The sequence below is a fragment of the Varanus komodoensis genome, unplaced genomic scaffold (assembly GCF_004798865.1).
Source record: "Varanus komodoensis strain SLA01 unplaced genomic scaffold, ASM479886v1 scaffold11, whole genome shotgun sequence".
NCBI classification, from domain to species: domain Eukaryota; kingdom Metazoa; phylum Chordata; class Lepidosauria; order Squamata; family Varanidae; genus Varanus; species Varanus komodoensis.
In genome coordinates this window covers 29,350,005-29,369,855 of record NW_025335317.1, presented here as the reverse complement: position 1 = coordinate 29,369,855, position 19,851 = coordinate 29,350,005, and the positions used below count along the sequence as shown (strand labels likewise).

Here is a 19,851-nt window from a genome sequence, read left to right as displayed (position 1 = left end):
ACATCACTTTCTTGGTTCATATTTAGCTTGTGATTAACACCAAGATCCTTTTCCTTTGTAGTAGTGTCAAGCCACATATTTCCCTTCTTGTAGCAGTGCATTTGGTTTTTTGTTCCTCAGTAGAGGACTTGGCATTTGTCCCTACTGAATTTTATTTCGTTGCTCTCTGCTCAGTATTCTTATCTATTGTGATCATCCTGTATCTTATCTCTGTCTTCTAGGGTCTTTGCTGTTCCTCCCAGCTTTGTGTCATCTGCAAATTTAATTCTCTTTCCTTGTACTTCCTTATCTAAATCATTAATTAAAATGTTGGAGAGTACCAGTCCCTGCAGCACCCCACTTGACACCTATCCCCACAGTCTGAGAATGTGCTTGAGTCTGATTTTGCAGCTAATAGTGAATCCCCCTAATATTTGCACTATCTAGTCCCCTTTTTGCTAGTTTGGGAATCAAGATGTCATGAGGCACTTTGTTGAAGGTTTTGCTAAAGTCTAGATAGATTTTTGTCTGCAACATTCCCCCAATCAAGTTACCCAGTCAAAAAATGAAATTAGAATTGTCTGGCAGGATTTGTTCTTAAGAAATCAATGTTGATTTCTAGTAATCACTGCATTGTCTTCAAGGTGTTTGCAGACTGTTTTATAATCTGCTCCAGAATTTTCCCAGGAATTGATGTCAGACTAACTGGTCTGTATTTCCCAGGTTCATTTTTTCTCTCTTTCCTGTAGATCAGGACAACATTAGTTCTTCTCCAGTCATCTGGCACTTCTCCTGTCTTCCATGAATTCTTAAAGATGATAGATAGTGGTCCTGAGAGTTCTTCCACTAAATCTTTCAAATGTTGACACAGAAACAGCACAGGAGGCAGGAGCTGCTCTCCTTCCCCATTTTTATCCTTTCAGTGTAGCATTAGAATAAGGAATTTGTGAATTACCTTTGTGGGGAGATGCAGAAGTTGTGCTTTCTTTTGAAACGTGTAGGAAAGAGTCTCGCTTTCAATTTTTTGCAAAATGTGAGAAAAGAGATGTTGGCCAATGCTATGAATCTGCCTGGACTTTTCAGATTCAAAGCAAAGCACTGGGGAGAAAAGAATCCTGTAATATTAGAAAAGAGTAGTACGACTATTAAAGATTGAAAGATCTCCTAATCCAATTTTAAGGAAAATAAGGGTAGGTGGAGAGAGTTATAGGAACAAGCTACTTTATAGTATCTATAAATGTGTTGAATTTTCCAAAACACTGTTTGATGCTTTGAGATTACAGAGAACTGTGCTTTGTGTTTTAGCTCATTATTTTAGCCAGCCAGTATTTTCTTCAATTACTTTTTCAAAATATATATAATCTTTTCCTCTCCACTCCCCCAACTCCCTATGTGCTTTCCTTTAACAGACACTTTGTGCAAAGGCTACAATGCAAACCATCCGGGCTGCTGACACTAATGAAGTAGTCAAGCTAATATTCCGTGAATCAGATAATGATCGAAAGGTAATGTAACCAAATACAATCCTTGTTACTGAAGAGAATGCTGTTGTAACTGGACATCCCCCCTCTCAGTCTTCTAAAGTCCAAGGAACTAAACTAAACTTGCTGACTTTAGTGTAATGATACTTATGAAAAAATGTAATCCAGAATATGTACTACAAAAATGCTCATTTACCTGTGAGTTCAGTGAGCTCTGTGAGATCCTCATTCACAAAGAGGCTGTAACTGAATTTACCTAGTAGTCCTTCAATCTCAGACTAATACACTGATAACTGTTGCCACAGCAATAATTATGCAAGAAGTTTTACAGTTATCCCTTTGAGTATGTGAAACAGCTTGCGGTATAACAAGTGGCAAAGCCCTCACAAATTTAAAGGAAAGAGCTTCAGGTATGCAAGGGAACTGCCCTAAACCCAAGCAATCAAATGACTCAGTGTAAAAATCTTGTGTGGAAATTTTGCACAGGAGACATTCAGTAGCCTTTTTCTGCACTTTCAGCTAAATGTCATGAACAGGTTTCTTCCTTGCTCCAGCAGACTCCAATGAAACTTTAGAAGTACGGTGCTTTTATTAAAGCTTAACAGGTTACAAAACAATATAAATAAAAGTAGCATTCTGTTTGAAATGTGAGCAAAGTATCTGCCTGTGTAAAGAGCTAAATCCAAACTGAGACTTCCTCACCTCTCCCTCTAAAATGGTTGTGACTTCATTTTCAAGGGAGCTTCTGCTGTCTGAAAGCTAGATGGCAGAAATGCTAGACATGTCTTAATTGGTCCACTCATTTCTTCAGTTGTTTCTGGACCAAGTTAAGGAACTCCCTCTTAATCTGCTCCCCTGGAGCTTTGAAATGTCTCCCTCCTTTCTTCGTTGTGGCCTCTGTGCATCACACATATGGGTGCTGCGCCTGCGCAGTGCCTTTGGCCAGAAGATTGAAAGCTAATGGTTTTTGGCGGGAAGCTCCGCTCCCCCTCCCCCCTATAGCCTATAAAGAGCGGAGCATCCACCATTTTGTTCAGTCTTTGCAACTGCCGTTCATTGTGCCTCGTGCCGCTTTCGCTCTCGCTCTGACCGTTACTCGTTCTCACTGTTTCCAATTGTTCTTCTCCGAGTTTAGTAGTTATAGTTCTTGTTCCTGGTTATTATCACTTACTAGTGGTTTTCTTGTTTTCTCTCGTTCTCACTCTTTTACTATTGTCTTAAAAAAAAAAAAAACCAAAAATATATTCTTACCCTCTACACTGTCTTCTCTTTTTCTTTTCTCACGATGGTGCAATGAGCAACTTTCCGCAAGTGCGTGAAATGCGGGTCTAAAATGTCTCCTGCACACCTGCATGACCTATGCCTCCTCTGCTTGGGGGAAGGGCATAGGATGGATAAGTGTTCCCACTGCCTGGCCTTCTCTAAGCAGGCCAGGAAAAATTGTGAGAACCGCTTACGGAGGCTCTTGTGGGATTGGGCTGTCCTCCAGTCTGACCCACTGGTGACTGCTCTGAAGCCTGGCTCCTCTGCTGTGATCCCGCCCTCACGCCCTTCGGACGAAGGTGCGTCTACCATGGGCGCTCGGCCTGCTTCTCCTAAGAAGCATGAGAAGCGGAAACACACCGATACCAACAAACCGGCCAACCACAAGTAAGCCAGGAAGGAGAAGGCTCCGAAACCGTCTAAGAAATCCAAGGACTCGGAGCATCCTAGGCACCGAGATTCGGGCTCGACTGCCCCTTCGGTACCGACGACTGTCACCGTACCAACCCCACCTGACCCGGTGCTTCAGGTGGCTATGAGGGTTACCCCTCAGGGGTCCCCTCGCCACATGGCTGAACTTCCCACGGAGTCTCTCCCTGTTTCGCCAAGAGAGTCAATTTCTGACGGGGAGACCCAGGATTCTCTGCCTAGGGCTAGGCCCCCCACACCTATGCCCCCGGTCACATTGGAGGCGGATGTGCAAATGTCCCCGCCTAGGAGCTGCAGGAGTCACTCCTTGAAATGATGATCGGAGGGATGGTACCGATCCTACTACCATGCATGGGGAGATCCACGTTCTGTTGGACACTATCCTGCTCCACGAGGTCATTCTTCACCATCCTCTCGTGACTGTACGCTGTCTTCGGCCCCGAGGCGTGCATCCCCAGTACCACCTAGGGAGCAGAGTAGTCGGTCCTTCTCTCCGGCAGAGTCCTCATCATCAGCTCCTCCATACTACGGGGTAGAATCTGATGATTCTGAGGTCGATTCCACCTCCCCAGATGCCGCCGTGACCTCTCAGGGACCCGCATCACCCGACGAATCCAATATCTCCTTCGTGGAGTTGATGTCACGCCTTGTCCGGTCCCTCGAGATTGACGTCGTACAGCGACCGGGACCCAGTACAGACAAGTTCTATGACATCATCCGCGGGGAACAATCTACATCTGTTGTGCTGCCGCTGATTACCACCTTGCGACAGGCCATGATGCAACCATGGGACCTGCCCACCCACCCCCAGCCGATTTCACGGAGGTATGAATCCATGTACCAGGTTCAGGAGGAAGACATACCCTTCCTCCTCTGCCACCCCAACCAAACTCAGTCATGGTTGAGTCCTCCCAGGGCAGAGAGACGAGAGGGCACACCGCCCCGAGAGACAAAGAGCGAAGGAAGATCAATTCCCTGGCCAGGCGAGTGTATGCTGCCTCTGGCCTAGGGCTGAGAATTTCCAACTACGAGGCAACGCTAGCAAGGTACCAATACTTCATTATGCAGCACCTCCACAACATCGTCTCAGCCCTTCCAGACAACCAAGGTGACCTAGCTAAGGTCTTCATAAAGGAGGCAATGCAAGTTGCCATCCAACAGTTGTCTACTGCTCGACATCATGTGGGCTCGGACTCAAGGGCCTTGGTCGGTACCGTCTCCCTCCGGAGGCATGCCTGGTTATGCAACTGTAACTTTCCGGAGGAGACGAAGAGGCGGATAGAGGAAATGCCTTTTGAAAGGTCCGGGCTTTTCCACTCAAGAACTGACCATAAGCTCAAGAAAATACATGAGTCCCATATGACAGCCCAGCGAATGGAACTCCAGCCTCAGACCAGACGTAAGTGGTCATGGACCCGTCCTTCCTACAGGCAGTCGTACCAGCCCAGACAGCAGCCCCAACACCGGCAGCAGCAACAGCAACGCCACCGTCAACAGCCTCCACAACGGTACCAGCAAGGCCATTGTCATTTTGACGGAGATAGGAGGCAGTGTTGACAGGACGGGTGAACCACTCCTCTAATTCCTACCATTCCCACCCCTCTCTCATCTGGGGACCGGCTGAGAAGCCGACTCCCCATTTGGGAGTCCATCACATCTGATCGGTGGGTCCATCATTTGGGAGTCCATCACATCTGATCGGTGGGTATTGTCCATCATACAGCACAGCTATTGGATAGAATTAGACATTGTTCCTCCATCGAGTCCGATCCGGTTTACCTCATGCTCGTCAGTATTGCTCGATGAGGTCCAACAACTTCTTTGTAAAGGAGTGATTCGTCAAGTGACTCCGGCTGACGGACTTCACGGATTCTATTCCAGATATTTTACAGTCCCGAAGTGGGATGGTGGTCTGCATCCTATCTTGGACTTACGCAATCTTAATTGGTTTATCACAACAAAAAAGTTCCAAATGACCACCCTTCAAAATATTCTACCATTGCTGAGGAAAGAGGATTGGTTCACCTCATTGGACTTGAAGGACACTTATTTCCATATTTCCATTTACCCATGTCATAGGCGCTTCCTTCGTTTTGCTGTTGTATCCCAACTATTCGAATTCACAGTTTTGCCTTTCAGACTGGCTACTGCTCCGAGAGTGTTCACCAAATGTATGGCTCCTGTCTGCGCTTTTCTACGGCTCCAGGGGGTACCAATTTACCCTTACCTTGATGACTGGTTGCTGGTGCCACAATCCAAGGAGGGACTTCTTGCGTCCATACGTACGACCTGTGCCCTATTAGATGATCTGGGACTATGCATTAATACCGAGAAATCTTCTCTTCAGACGATCACTTTCATCGCAGCCCGTTTGGATTCTACGATGGTGAAAGCCTTCATTCCTCGGGACAGACAACAGACTCTTGCTTGCCACATCCATCGAATGAGATGAGACATGACGGTTCTGGCACGGTCCATCCAGAGACTTCTGGGCCATATGGCTGCATCAGTTGCTGTGGTCCCACACACCAGACTTCACCTTTGTCCTCTGCAACTTCTGTTAAACAGAATGTTCCGACCACAAAGAGATCTGCCAACAAAGATGATTCAGATTCCATCTTCTGTGCTCCATTCTCTGCTCTGGTGGTCGGTTCCAGCCAACCTAACCATGGGGGTTCCATTCAGACCGCGATGCCCTTTGGTAACCCTCGGTACCGATGCATCCCTACTAGGATGGGGAGCACTATGCTCCAACCTGTGCACTCAGGGCACATGGAATCATCAAGAATCCAGGAGTCATATCAACTTCTTGGAGCTCCTGGCTGTATTCAAGGCCCTGTGTTCCTTCGAAGATGTTCTCCGACATCGGGTCGTTCAGATAACCTTGGACAACATAGCTACTGTTTTTTATCCGAACAAGCAAGGTGGAACAAAGTCACCGACTCTGACCAGACTCTCAATGAAAATCTGGGAATGGTGCATCCTGAGGGACATTACTTTGATGGCAGTTCATCTCGCTGGTATGGCAATGTGGAAGCGGATCTTCTGAGCAGACGTATGCTCATATCTCACAAATGGGAACTAGATCCCCGAACATGCGACCATCTCTCCCATCGCTGGGGTTTTCCTGACGTAGACTTATTCGCCACCCATCAGAACAAGGTGTACGACACTTCCTGTTCGAGAGTGGGAATCGGGCACAGATCCCTAGGGGACGCCTTCATGATCCCTTGGAGCGACCCGAATTTGTATGCCTGTCCACCGATTCCACTCATTATGAGAGTGATAGCGAAGATAATACACGATCGGGCAACAGGGTTATTGATTACCACTTGGTGGCCACATCAAGCCTGGTTTTCTGTGCTTATCCACATCTCCCGCAGAGAATATCTCTATCTTCCACTGCTTCCGTACCCCATAACCCAATGAGAGGGCACACTTCGCCATCCAGATTTAATGTCATTGAAATTAACAGCATGGAGAATCCGATAACTCTTAACGGGATATCGGTACCGACAGCATCTATAAGTGGCTCATATCCTGTCTCCGGATCCGGTGTGTTGTTCTGCACTTCGTCTTCACTCATTTCCCCATCATCAGGTCCAACCAGTGTCCCGTCGGATCCAAGATCCTTTCATCTGGACATCCAACACATCCTTGATTCTGCATTAAAGCCGTCTACGCGGAAGTCATATGCGGCTAAATGGCGATGATTTTCTACCTTTGCCAAGTCTCATTTGTTTTCTCCACACGCTGCGTCTATACATCAAATCCTTCAGTTCCTCTTAGAACTACACCAGTCTGGACTGAAACCGTCTTCCATTAAAGTGTATACGGCCGCAATCGCCTATTACTGTGGCTTAGTTGACGGATTACCCATCTTCTCTCAACCAATTATAAAGAGATTTCTTAAGGGACTTCATAATCTTAACCCGTCAATCAGACCAGTGATACCTACCTAGAGTCTTTCCATAGTCTTACAAGCGCTTACAAGAGCTCCTTTTGAACGCTTAGCAACAATCGATTTACGCCTTGTTTCCTGGAAGACGGCGTTCCTTATAGCGGTTACTTCAGCTCGAAGGGCTAGTGAGCTCTGCGTTCTCCATGTAGATCCTCCTTACCTGAATTTTCACAAGGAGAAAGTTGTCTTGCGGTTAGATCCATCTTTTCTTCCCAAGGTAGCCACCTCCTTCCATATGGGACAAGTCATTGTCTTACCTGCCTTCTTTCCATCTCCGACGAAACCGTTAGAAAGGTCATTACACTCACTTAACGTACGGCGCTGCCTGGCCTTTTACAGATCAAGGACTGAGTCTCTTCGATGCTCTAACAAGCTCTTTTGTCAAATACTCTAACCGAGATCAAGGACTTCCAGTTACTCCTGAAAGACTTTCCATACAATCACTCTATCTTAACAGCTGGCTGGGATTGACTTACCTACAATTCCACGAGGCCACTCTACTAGAGCCGTCGCTGCCTCCTCTGCCTTCGCATCGGGAGTTCCAATTGATGATGTCTGCAGAGCTGCCACTTGGGCGACTCCCTGCACTTCCACTAAGCTTTATTTATTTATTTATTTATTTAAAACATTTCTATGCCGCCCCCATCACAAAAAAGCCTCGGGGCGGCTCACAACAAAAACAAACAAACGCATATAAAAATTATACAATAAAAATATTAAAACCCGGTGCATCTCGACTTAAAAAAAATTTTGTTAAAAAACCTACATAATAAATTAACAATTAAAGTAAGTTTTAAATAAAAAGGTCTTAGCCAGGCACCGAAATACAAAGAATGATGGTGCCAGGCGGACCTCTCTGGGGAGCGCATTCCATAGGTGGGGCGCCACCGCAGAGAAAGCCCTCCTCCGGGTACTCACCCTCCTAATATTCACAGAGGGTTCCCGGAGAAGGGCATCTGTTGTTGATCTCAAGGAGCGGGAGGGCATATATGGACTCAAGCGTTCCTTTAGATACCTAGGGCCCAAGCTGTTGAGGGCTTTATAGGTCATAACCAACACCTTGAATTGGGCCCAGACTTCAATTGGGAGCCAGTGGAGCTGACGGAGAACTGGGGTTATATGAGAACAACGCCCAGTCCCCATCAGCAGCCTGGCAGCTCTATTCTGCACCAATTGAAGTATCCGGACTGTCTTCAAGGGTAGCCCCACATAGAGTGCGTTGAAGAAATCTAATCGGGAAGTTACCAACACGTGTGTCACTGTTGCCAGGCAATTGTTCTCCAGGAAGGGACGCAGCTGATGGATCAGCCAAAGCTGAAGGAAAGCGCTCCTCGCCACTGCCATCACCTGGGCTTCTAAAGACAGCTCAGGGTCGAGGAGCACTCCTAAACTGCGAACCCTGTCCCTCAGAGGGAGTGCAACCCCATTTAGGACAAGGCCCAAGTCCCCCGTCCCCAGGCCCGAACCACCCACCAACAGGACCTCCGTCTTGTCTGGATTGAGCTTCAGTTTATTGGCCCTCATCCAGCCCATTACCTCGGCCAGGCACCGGTTCAGCACAGCCACTGCCTCACCTAGATTGGTGGAAAATGAGAGGTAGAGCTGGGTATCATCAGCGTACTGATGATTCCGCAGCCCACACCTCCTGATGACCTCCCCCAGCGGTTTCATGTAGATGTTGAATAGCAAGGGGGACAAAATGGACCCCTGCAGAACTCCATGGCATAACTGCTATGGCACAGAGCCATAGTCCCCCAGCACCACCTTCTGAAATCGGCCATTGAAATCGTGCTTCCAACTCCCAATCCCGCCAGCCTATTCAGAAGGATACCATGGTCGATGCTATCGAAAGCTGCTGAGAGGTCCAGGAGAACTAACAGGAACGCACTCCCCCTGTCTCTCTCCCTGCACAGGTCATCGTACAGGGCGACCAAGGCAGATTCAGTACCATACCCGGGTCTGAAGCCGGACTGAAATGGGTCCAGATAATCAGTTTTATCCAAGAATGCTTGGAGTTGTCCCGCCACCACCCGCTGTAGTACCATGCCCAGGAACGGGATGTTGGCCACCAGTCTATAATTGGCAGCCACCTCTGGATCCAGGTCTGCCTTCTTTAGGACTGGTTGGACTACTGCCTCTTTTAAAGAGGATGGTACCCGACCGTCTCTTAAAGAGGCGTTGACCACCTCCACGATCCAGGTGCCAATCCTGTCCTTGGCTTTCTTAAGTAGCCAGGATGGGCATGGGTCTAGTAAGCAGGTGGTAGGGCGTACTTGTCCAAGCACCTTGTCCACATCATCAGGCCGCAACAACTGAAATTCATCCATTAATTGTGGACTCGACAGCATCGTTGGCATCTCCTCAGTAGAATCTGGTTCAATAGTAGAGTCAAGCTCGTGACGAATCTGAGCGATTTTCTCCCTGAAATGCCTGGCAAAGTCGTCACAGCGGGCCTTTGAGGGTCGTATGAGATCTTTCTTTGGGCTTGGATGTATCAGCCCTTGCACCACCCGAAAGAGCTCCGCCAGACAGTATTGTGAGGAGGCAATGGAAGCGGAGAAGAATTTCTTCTTCGCCGTCCTCACCACCACAGCACAGGCCCGATAATGGGCTCTTAAGTGTGTTCGGTCGGATTCACCCCGTGATCTCCTCCACCTATGCTCTAGACGTCTCCCAACCTGCTTCATCGCCCGTAATCAAGGTGTATACCAGGGTGATGAACGGGCTCTGTCAGGTGGGAGAGGATGCTTGGGAGCGATCGTGTCAATAGCCCTGGTCATCTCCCCATTCCACAGTTCAACCAGGGCATCGAAAGGATCACCAGTCTTGTCAACCGGAAAATCCCCCAGAGCTCTCAGGAATCCATCAGGATCCATCCAGCTCTGGGGGCGGACCAATACAATCTTGTCCGCACCCTTACAGAGGGAAAGGCCACTCTCGAGCTCAAGCCTTATGAGGAAGTGATCTGACCATGACAAGGGCATCAAACTTAAATTCCTCACCCTCAGATCACCCTCTTCCTGCCCCATCGAGAAAACCAGGTCCAGAGTGTGTCCACATTCATGGGTCGGGCCACTGATGTGTTGAGACAGCCCCATGAAGGCCATGAAGTCCTGAGCCGCCCCAGTTAGAACTGTCTCTGCATGGAGATTGAAGTCCCCCAGGACCAGCATCCTGGGAGTCCTCAACACCAGGTCCGAGACGATCTCCGTCAGCTCAGGCAGGGATTCTGTTGGGCAGAAGGGTGCACAGTACACCAACAGAATCCCCACTCTGTCTCGGTCACCCAACACCAAGTGGAGGCACTCCAGCCCCGGCCTCAAGAGGACAGGAAGCCCCACAAGGGAGATAGAAGCTCGATAAAGCAGAGTGACCCCCCCTCCCCTCCCCTCCGGGCGTGGTCAGTGCTGGACCAGGTACCCAGGTGGGCACAGTTGTGAGAGGGTGACATCCCCCCCTCACCTGCCCAGGTCTCTGTGATACAAGCCAGGTCGGCCCTCTCATCCATGATCAAATCATGGATGAGTGTTGCCTTATTTTGGACCAACCTGGCATTAAGCAACAGCACCGACAGGCCCGGGAGGCAGCTGACAAGTCTACCTGGAACCCGCCGGTTGGGGGAATAACCAGAAAGAGGGACAGGTGTTAACCATCTGTCTCTCCTTCTTCTATGCAGACCCATTAGACCCCCAACGCCATAACGTCCATTGCCCATCACCACCCCAATGGTGGCGCCCACATGCTCCCCAGGCAACATCATAGTAAAGCACAAGATGCACCAATTAAAAGCAACCTAAAACCGACAGTTAAAATTACTAAAAACATCCTACTTAAAACCACCGTTAGCCCACAGACAAACAAACCCAAGGCCAACCACCAAAGCCCCCAGCCAGCCCAGCCCCCCACCCGGCCCCCAAACAACGGCATCACCACCCTTTGGCCGTCGCCCTTTGGCCGCCAGCCCCCGCACGCCGCCGGCGCTTTGTAGACCGCAGGACCCCTCCCTGTGCCCCACCCCGCCCTGGCGCGTCTCTCACACACGCCCGGGGAAGCGGGCCGGAGCAGGGGCCTGGGCCGGTGGTCCTGGCCTCGGTGCGGCAGCAGCAGGCAGCAGCGGCGGACTCCAAGCGGCGCAGATTGAGGTGGGGCCGTCCGGCACGCTGGTTCGCTCCTCACCTAGATGTCCGTGCTAGGCAAGACTGCTCCTTTGGCAGGGCTGTTCTCTCATCTGTTCTTCATTGAGGACACCTCCCCTCCTCCAATAATGGTAAGCTTGCTACTCTACCCATATGTGTGATGCACAGTGGCCACGACGAAGAAAGGCAGGTTGCTTACCTGTAACTGATGTTCTTTGAGTGGCCATCTGTGCAGTCACGCAACCCACCCACCAGCCCCGCTCGGTGTCGGTGAGTGGACATATTTCGTTGGTACCGAACGTTTTTCCTTTTTCATGGTACCGACATCATTTATAGTGGGGATTCTTTTTCTACATGGGAGCGAACGTTCGGTCTTCAAAGACTGAACAAAATGGCGGACGCTCCGCTCTTTATAGGCTATTGTGAGGGGGGGAGCGGAGCTTCCCACTGAAAACCGTTAGCTTTCAATCTTCCAGCCAAAGGCACTGCGCAGGCACAGCACCCACATGTGTGACTGCACAGATGGCCACTCAAAGAACATCAGTTACAGGTAAGCAACCTGCCTTTTCCGAGGCTGGCTGGTTCTCATGCTTTGTCTCAGAATCTTTATTAGGGTTACCTTGAAACTGCAAAGTCAGCTGTCCAACTTTGCCCCTCTGCCTTCTCCACAGAATTGGACAAATCTTTTCGAGTAAAATACTGAATAGAAGAACATCCTATATTTGTGGAGGCTCTCTGTGTCTGAACATTGATTTTCCAGTGTTCTTAGTCACATCAACAGGTATAGGAGGTTTATTTTTTCAAACCATTACCCTCCACATGTATGAGGCAATGAAAACATTGGCTCTACACAGATTGAGAAAAACTAAACAGGGCTATATATTTCCGAGTGATTTCAGGTTCTGAGGGGGGCCATTCCCACCTTGCCTGTTCTTTGGAATGTGGAAGTGGGGCTGGCCTTTGGCTTGGACTGACAAATCAGGATTTTAGTTTTTCTGAAGAACAAGACCATATTATAAGGTATAACTGTAACAATGGGATTATTTTCTAATAGGTACTTTTTTAGCTGGGCTAGAATGAGGGCTATATAACTTCAAGACATTATATAGCCATAGTCAGATTTAATTAATAGCCATGCTTATTGGTAAGTAGCCATTTCTAAGCATTGTTTCTGATGCTACTAATCCTTAACCACAGAAAAGTCAAAGAGCAAGCTGTCAGTGGGGTTCAGTGTCTTTTCTCTCTCCTCTCCATGAAGATGATACCACGGTAAAAGTGAGAAAGGAAGACTATGGAAAGGAGTTGACCTGCTACTTCAATAAGTTCATTTTAGACTTGCTGCATGAAACTTAAGTGAGTGTGGAGATGAATTGAATGAGCCAAAGAGTTGTTGACAAGGCTCATACCACATGTGAAAAGGAACCTGTAGTGTATGCAGTCAGTTATGAGCATTAGATTTCTTCCCAGTGGGCTCAGGATCTTCTAAGCAGGTCTTCTCAGACACTTGAGACAACGGTCTTCTTAAGGCTGCATACTTTTTTTAAAGTCAGAAGGCACGCTGATTAAATAGCAAAAGAAAAAGAAAAATATAATATGGAAGAACTCCACTCAGAATAAATGTCAAAATATTTTTCAAGCTTTGCTTTTCTTTTTTTCCTCAGGTTATGCTACAATTAGAAAAGAAACTTTTTGACTATTTTAATCAAGATGTTTTTCGAGATAACAATGGCACTGCGGTGAGTTTTTTGCTATAAAATTATATCTTATAGTCAGTGACACTCTGCTCCAAGATACGTGGCTACAAAATCCTACTGAGAATGTCCTCTCCCTCTGTGCCACTGTAGGAGCACACCATAGTATAACCATGCCTAAGAAAGCCAGGGACTATGGGCGGCTTCACTCAGACAGGGTGAGCACAATGTATCCCACATGAGTGAGGTGTAATTTTGCTTGAACAGGCCACCTCTTCCAACCAGGTCATTTTAAAGTCTCCTTGATTTTCATAAGGGAGTAGAGTTTACCTCTCTCAACTTTCTTCCACTGAAATCAGTGGAACTTAAATGTATTGTTCTGAGGCAGCAATTCTTTATAGCTTGGAGTACATCCAGTTGAACTGAATTTTTAAGCTTACTTTTGAGTAGACATTTGTAGGAATATTCAGTTGGTCTTTCACCTGTGTAAGTCAACATAACATTGCAGTTTTAGCTGCATTGTATCCATCATTAGCTAAGCCTCATATCCTCCTAAAATTAGTTGGACTTAAACATGCTTTGACAGTTCAGCCCTCAGCTGAATCTATATTAAAGGTAACATTATGTGTGTGTGGCTATTTGTTGAACAAACTTATAGAAACAGCTGTTGGAAAGTAAAAGTCTGAGTGGGTGAAAGATTGGATGTAACATAATTTTTACTAGAATTAATGCCAGTATTTTGGCTTCCAACCAAAGACATCTTTTAGCTTGCTAAATTATCCAAATAAAGTAGCATTTTTCATTAAATTTGGTGTAGTAGAATATAGTTTTCTCGTGCATAAGTACACACACACACAAACATATGTATAATTACAATCAAACAGTAGGAGTAACTGTGATACCTTGAAAAGGTTCCCTACATTTTCAAATCTATGTTGTACTGCTTGTGGTATTCCAAACTTCAGCTGATGCATATTATTATTAATTTTATTTCTATACTGCTCAATAACTGAGGCATTCTGGATGGTTTACAAAAATTGTCATTGTAAGTCTCAAACTACAACAGTTTGGAGTGGTAAATTTGACTAATAAAGAGATCTATTGCATGAACAAAATTGAAGGAATTTAGGCATAGCTACAGATGTCTGTTCATTGCATTTTTTTTAATTAAAAGAGGACAAGAATACCTGTTTGGCCACAAGAATGCAATTCAGCTTCTTGTGAATTTGCTTGCTTCCAATTTCTTCATACAGTGTGGAAATTATCATTCCATACTATTCAAGCATTATATTGTGCATGCCAGACTCTCTTTGGCCTGAACCTGATTGTATCAGGAGTCCTCTGCTGAGCATCCTGACTGCTATACCCAGAGCCACAAGCAGGGCCTAATTACTGCCATGGCTCAGTCCACTGTTTATGGTGAAAGTGCCCTGACCATGGTGAAAAGTTCCTTCAACATTGAACAACCACAGAGGATTCAGAGGCCTCAGCAATTAGAGGGAGAACTTCTACGACAGAGGGTGCTACTTCTTGATCAATGGGAAATGCAGGGTTGGGCAACTTGTGCCCATCCATTTGAGCTACAACTTCCAGCACAGCCAATTGCGATGAGATTTGTTGGCCAAAACAGCTAGAGGGCCACAAGGTGCCAACAGTGAGGGTGCTGCTTCCACACAGATCTCTCTTGCTTGCCTCCATTGTTCCTCCCATGTGTGCATATTATAGGAAACAAATTGGCCAGAGCACCTTAGGTGCATAAAACACACATTTGTAGTAAAATACAGAAGGTTGTCCACTTCAAATGGGATGATACACACTGTGTGTGTTATAAAGAATCAGTGTGGTATAGTGGTTAAAAGTGCTCAGCCAGAACTCAGGAGGTCTCAGTTCTAGTTCCTACTTGGCCATGAAGCCCACTGGGAAACTTTGGGCCAGTCACAGACTCTCAGCATAACTGACCTCACAGGGTACTTGTTGGAGATGAGAACCTTGTAAGCCTCCTCAGGCTACCTGCAAAAAGAAGAAAGATGGGATTAAAATGTAATTAAGAATTATAATAATAAGGGTATATGCCTATGCAGAAATGAAAGTAAAACCGTGAGGAAAGATTCATTCCTTCTTGCCAATCCAGAGTCCTACATCTCGTCCTACATTTCAGAAAAGTTGGGCTATAGGCCAAGTGGGCTCTATTGCCTCAGAATATGATGATTTCCATTCCTCACCAGCATACAGTTCATGGCTTACATCAGCATTACAGGATCTACTGATAGAATTGCCAGTACCCAACCTGGAGGAAACTCCTATTCTTTCATGGCTCTTGACAGGAAATTTAGCTTTTCCTTTCCAAATTACAGCACGTTGGCTTCTCTGTCCTATTCAGACAAGCGTAGTTAATGTACTTCAACAGTCACTGAAGTATAATGGGCAGGCAAAGACCTAAAGAACCATACTTGTTTCAGAAATGCTCCTTCCCACAGAGCTCTTAACAGAAGGTGACTGTTCCACCTAGCAAGAGTTGACAGTATATTGGAAGATGAGGAACTTCCATTCTATGGGAAGACATGTAGAAGTACATAGTTCTATGCAGAAATGAGTACCTAGGGACTCATAAGGCGAGAGTTTATAGCCTCGGCTAAATATATGAGAACATAAAAAAGGCATTGTGGTTGGCTATCTGCTTATAATTTGCACAGAAGGAATGGAGAATTCTTCTGCATGGTCTCTGTGCAATCATACATAAGGAGTTTTGCCGCGGAGTGCAAGGCCTCGATCGGAGGAAACTTCCAAAGCTTGGCGCCATGGAGTGGATGGGAGTCCAGCCCACCCCCTGTGCAGATAGCATGCGGGGGGGAGGGGCTCCCACCCAGTCCCTCAGATCCTTTTTGACTGCACTTCGAGTTGCTTCAGATCGGACATTCCATTCGCCACTTCCCTGGTTTGCCATCTTCTTTTTTCTCTTTCTCTCCTTATTCACTCTATTTTATATCTATCTGTCCCCCTCCCTCTCTCATCTGCTGCTCAGAGAGAAGCTCACTACCTCTCTCTCCCTTACTCTCCCCATGGAAAATCTCACTTTTTTCCCACTTTCTCTGCAACATGCACTCCCGCCACTGCTCCACCTGTGTGGCCCATATGCCCACCACCAATGGGCACTCCAAGTGCCTTCTTTGCTTTGATGAGGGGCATGTCATCAAGATGTGCTCCCACTGCCAGGCTTTTAAAAAGCAAACTCACATACAGAGGACTACCTGCCTCTGGCAGGCCCTATGGCAGAGGGCCCTTACTATGGTCGACCCCTCTGAGGCCAACAACCCCCCCCCCAAACAGCACATCCAAGCTTTGCGAGGCAAGGTAAAGACTTGCTTCCCTGGGTGAGGCCCCCTCCAGCACCATGGTCAACACTAGAAAGAAAAAGTGCCACGCCACGAAGGATCCTGCACTCCCCTCCCAGCACCGGAGGCCATCCAAGACCGCCCATGAAAAATGGACTCCAGGGCCTTGTTGAAAGCGTCCTCTGCAGTCCCAGTCCTAGACTCTCCGGACGTGCATACCACCTCTGCATCCAGGAACCCAATGCCCATGCCTGAGATGCTACTGTCACGTGGCCCTGCCACCATGCTGGCTGTGGAGGCTGCTCTCTGTGCCTCTACTCCTATGAGGGACCACCTGCCACTGCCGTTGCCCATGGGCAACACTGCTTCACGTGGTGCACCCCCCCCCGTGGAGTCGGGGAGATCATCGTTATGCTCCCCAGTCTCCTTGCACTCCAGCTCGTCTCCTGCAATGATCCCATGCGTGAGAAGGCCCTGCCCACCTGACTTCAACTCCGGCTTCTTGGAGACCCATGCCTCCTGCAACTCCCAGCCTCACGACGCAGGCCTCGCTGCGAACACTGTGCCTGGATGCCCTACCTCCTCTATGGGCATTGCCAGCACTGCCACTGCTCTCCAGCCTCCCCGCCTGAGCCCAGAGCACATGCATGAGACCTCAAGAACCTGTGAGAATGGACCAGGACTACATGGCGTGCTGAGGAACCAGGCCAGAAGCAGGGAGCCCTCAACCGAGATCACAGTGCCATTCCAGCCACAACTCCCCACTGCCTCCGCTTCCCCTGCAAGAAACTGAGCCGCACTGCCAGTCCCAGGGACCGGCCCCTCGTCCATCAGCATCGTTGGCCCAGTGAGGACTCCACATCCACTGATGCGGCCTACACCAGGCCTGCTCACTAGCACTGCCACTCCCATAGCCCTGCTACAACTCACCACAAACGCTCACCTGCTGCATGTTGGGATCATCAAAGCAGGAGCCACCACTACCAGCATTCGCCTTCAAGGGACTCAGGTCAGAGCTGATCACCGGATTTGGCACGCTCCTTCTCCCCCTTGGCCTCCGTCCACTCTCCAGATGGACAGGCCCTAGACCAAGACCTCTCCTTTTCTCCTGCTAAGGGAGGTGGTTTCTCTGACCTTGTCCTTTGCATGGCCAAGGACCTCAGCTTTCAAATGCCCCACCCTCCTGAACCCAAGGCTGACCCATGCTACAACACCCTGGCCTCGGGATGCCACCTCAGTGTCCATCCCCACCCTGCCCTCACTTCTCCGCACAGCAGTCCTGGAAGGCCCCTGTGGGGCCCTTGGCCACCTCATGCAGGATCGACTCTAGCTACAAGGTGACCATAAAGTCATTCCCTCTACTTCTCCAGCACCCCAAGCCCAACTCCGTCATAGTGGAGTCTATGCTGGGTACGCTGCAGAGGGACCAGTCCACCGCGGTGGACAAAGAAGGGCGCCACCTAGGTATCATGTCCAAAAAGGTCTATGTGGCCACTGCGCTGGGGTTTAGGGTCTCTAACTATGAGGCTACCATGGCCAGGTACCAGCTCTTCCTGTGGTAGAAAATGGGTCCCATGGTGGACCAGCTTCCAGACTACCTCTGGGACACAGTCCACCTTATAGACACTAAAGTGGAAGGCCTCTTTAGGTTCCAGCTTGAGGCAACTTGACACCACACTGACTGCAACAGCAAGGCCATGATGGGAACCATAGCCATCCACTGCCATGCCTGGCTGCACTCCACCACCCTGCCCCGTGAGACCCAAGGCCACATTGAGGACCTGCCTTTTGATGGTGAAGGGCTCTTTAATGCTCATACGAATAGGAATATGGACTCCCTCCATGAGGCATGCACCACTGCCAAATGCATGGGGTTTGGACACAGTTTGGTGCAGAGGAGGTGGCAAGGTACTCCTGCAGCCCCCAATTGCAACCCCTTCCTTGACTGGCTGCCCTCCTACCTGGCAAAATGGAAAGACTGCAGCTTCTACCACAGCTCAGGGCCTCAACCCCTGCTCTACCACCATTGAGCTCATCCTGGCCTACCTACAGACCTGCTTTGCCGCGGGCCTCTCTCCCTCCTCTATAACAGTCAACCTGGCAGCCGTCTCCCACTTCCACCCACCTATTCAAGGGTCCTCCATGTTTGCCCACCCCCAGCACACCATTTCCTCAGGGGCCTCTGAAGCATCGTCTCCCCAGTCCAGCTCCATACTCCCTCCTGGAGCCTCTCCATGGTTTTATAATCCCTCACAGGGAGGCCCTTTGAACCCATGGCTATGTCAGACCTCTGCCTCCTCTCCTGGAAGACTGTGTTCCTCATAGCCATCATGTCTGCCCACCATGCCAGCAAACTAGCCACCCGGCAGATCAATATCCCCTTCACCATGTTCCATAGGGATAAGATTGTCCTCCGCCCTGAGCCACATCTTGCTCTCAAGGTGACCTCCCCCTTCCATGTCAATCAGGACATCATCCTTCCTGCCTTGTTCTCCAACCCATCTACCCCCACTGAGAACACGCTCCACCTCCTTGATGTCAAGAGGGCCCTTGCCTTCTACAGGGCCCTGACTGGGTCATTACGCCACTCTGAGTGCCTCTTCGTATGCTATGAGGGCCCTAGAGCGGGGGAGCCCATCTCCAGTCAAAATGGGTCTCCAGCACTATTTCCCTTGCCTATGAGATGGTCAAGATTCCTCGAACAGACTGCCTGCACACTCACTGCATGCACACACAAGCCACATCCACTGCACTACTGGCTGGTGTCTCACTCCAAGAAATCTGCAAGGCTGCAACATGGTCTACACCTTCAACCTTTGTCCGCCACTACCAGCTGGATGTCCATGCCAGACAGGACTGTGCATTTGGCAGGGCGATACTCTCTTCAATCCTCCGGTGATGACAGCCTCCTCCTCCTGGACGGTAGGCTTGCTAGTCGCCCATGTGTGTGATTGCACTGAGACCACGAAGAAGAAAGGCAGGTTGCTTACCTGTAACTGTCATTCTTCAAGTGGTCATCTGTACATTCACACAACCCGACCTCCGCCCTGCTGGCTATCATCAGCATGCTGCCCTGCATGGACCTAGGCAGGGCGTGGTCACCTCTGTATCCTTCAAAGCTTCCTCGGATCCCTCACACACCTAGGACAGTGCAGTGTTCAGGCAACTGAAGGACTGGGTGGGAGCCTCCCCCTTATGCTACCTACACAGAGGGCGGGCCAGGCTCCCACCCACTCCATGATGGCACCGAGCTTTGGAAGTTACCTCTGATCAAGGCCTTGCACTTCACGGCAAAGCCCATATGTGTGAATGCACAGATGACCACTCGAAGAACGACAGTTACAGGTAAGCAACCTGCCTTTCATGGGCATTACGTGAAAGCTATACTTCAGCATATTAATTTTAATATAGTGGTATCTCACTAGAAATATGAAAACAAAAGATTTTCATAGAAAATTTTTTCTCTAGAAAAAACAAAATTTTCATTTGATGTAGCATATGTGTGCTTCTGTTAATTTTTTAAAGCAACCTGAAATATTATAATTATATTTGTGAAGTATTTCAGTGCCTTTTTTAAAT

General features: G+C 48.4%; 1 protein-coding gene across 5 annotated transcripts in view; it reads left to right on the top strand.

The window, feature by feature from the left end:
• INPP5A (inositol polyphosphate-5-phosphatase A) overlaps positions 1 to 19,851 on the top strand; it is a 429,997-nt gene that overhangs the window by 340,316 nt on the left and 69,830 nt on the right. For all 5 annotated transcript variants that reach the window (XM_044420719.1, XM_044420716.1, XM_044420718.1 and 2 more), the window contains 2 exons: positions 1,389 to 1,484; positions 12,911 to 12,985. In XM_044420719.1, the coding sequence (XP_044276654.1) occupies positions 1,389 to 1,484; positions 12,911 to 12,985 (171 nt within the window). The remainder of the gene's footprint in view (positions 1 to 1,388; positions 1,485 to 12,910; positions 12,986 to 19,851) is intronic.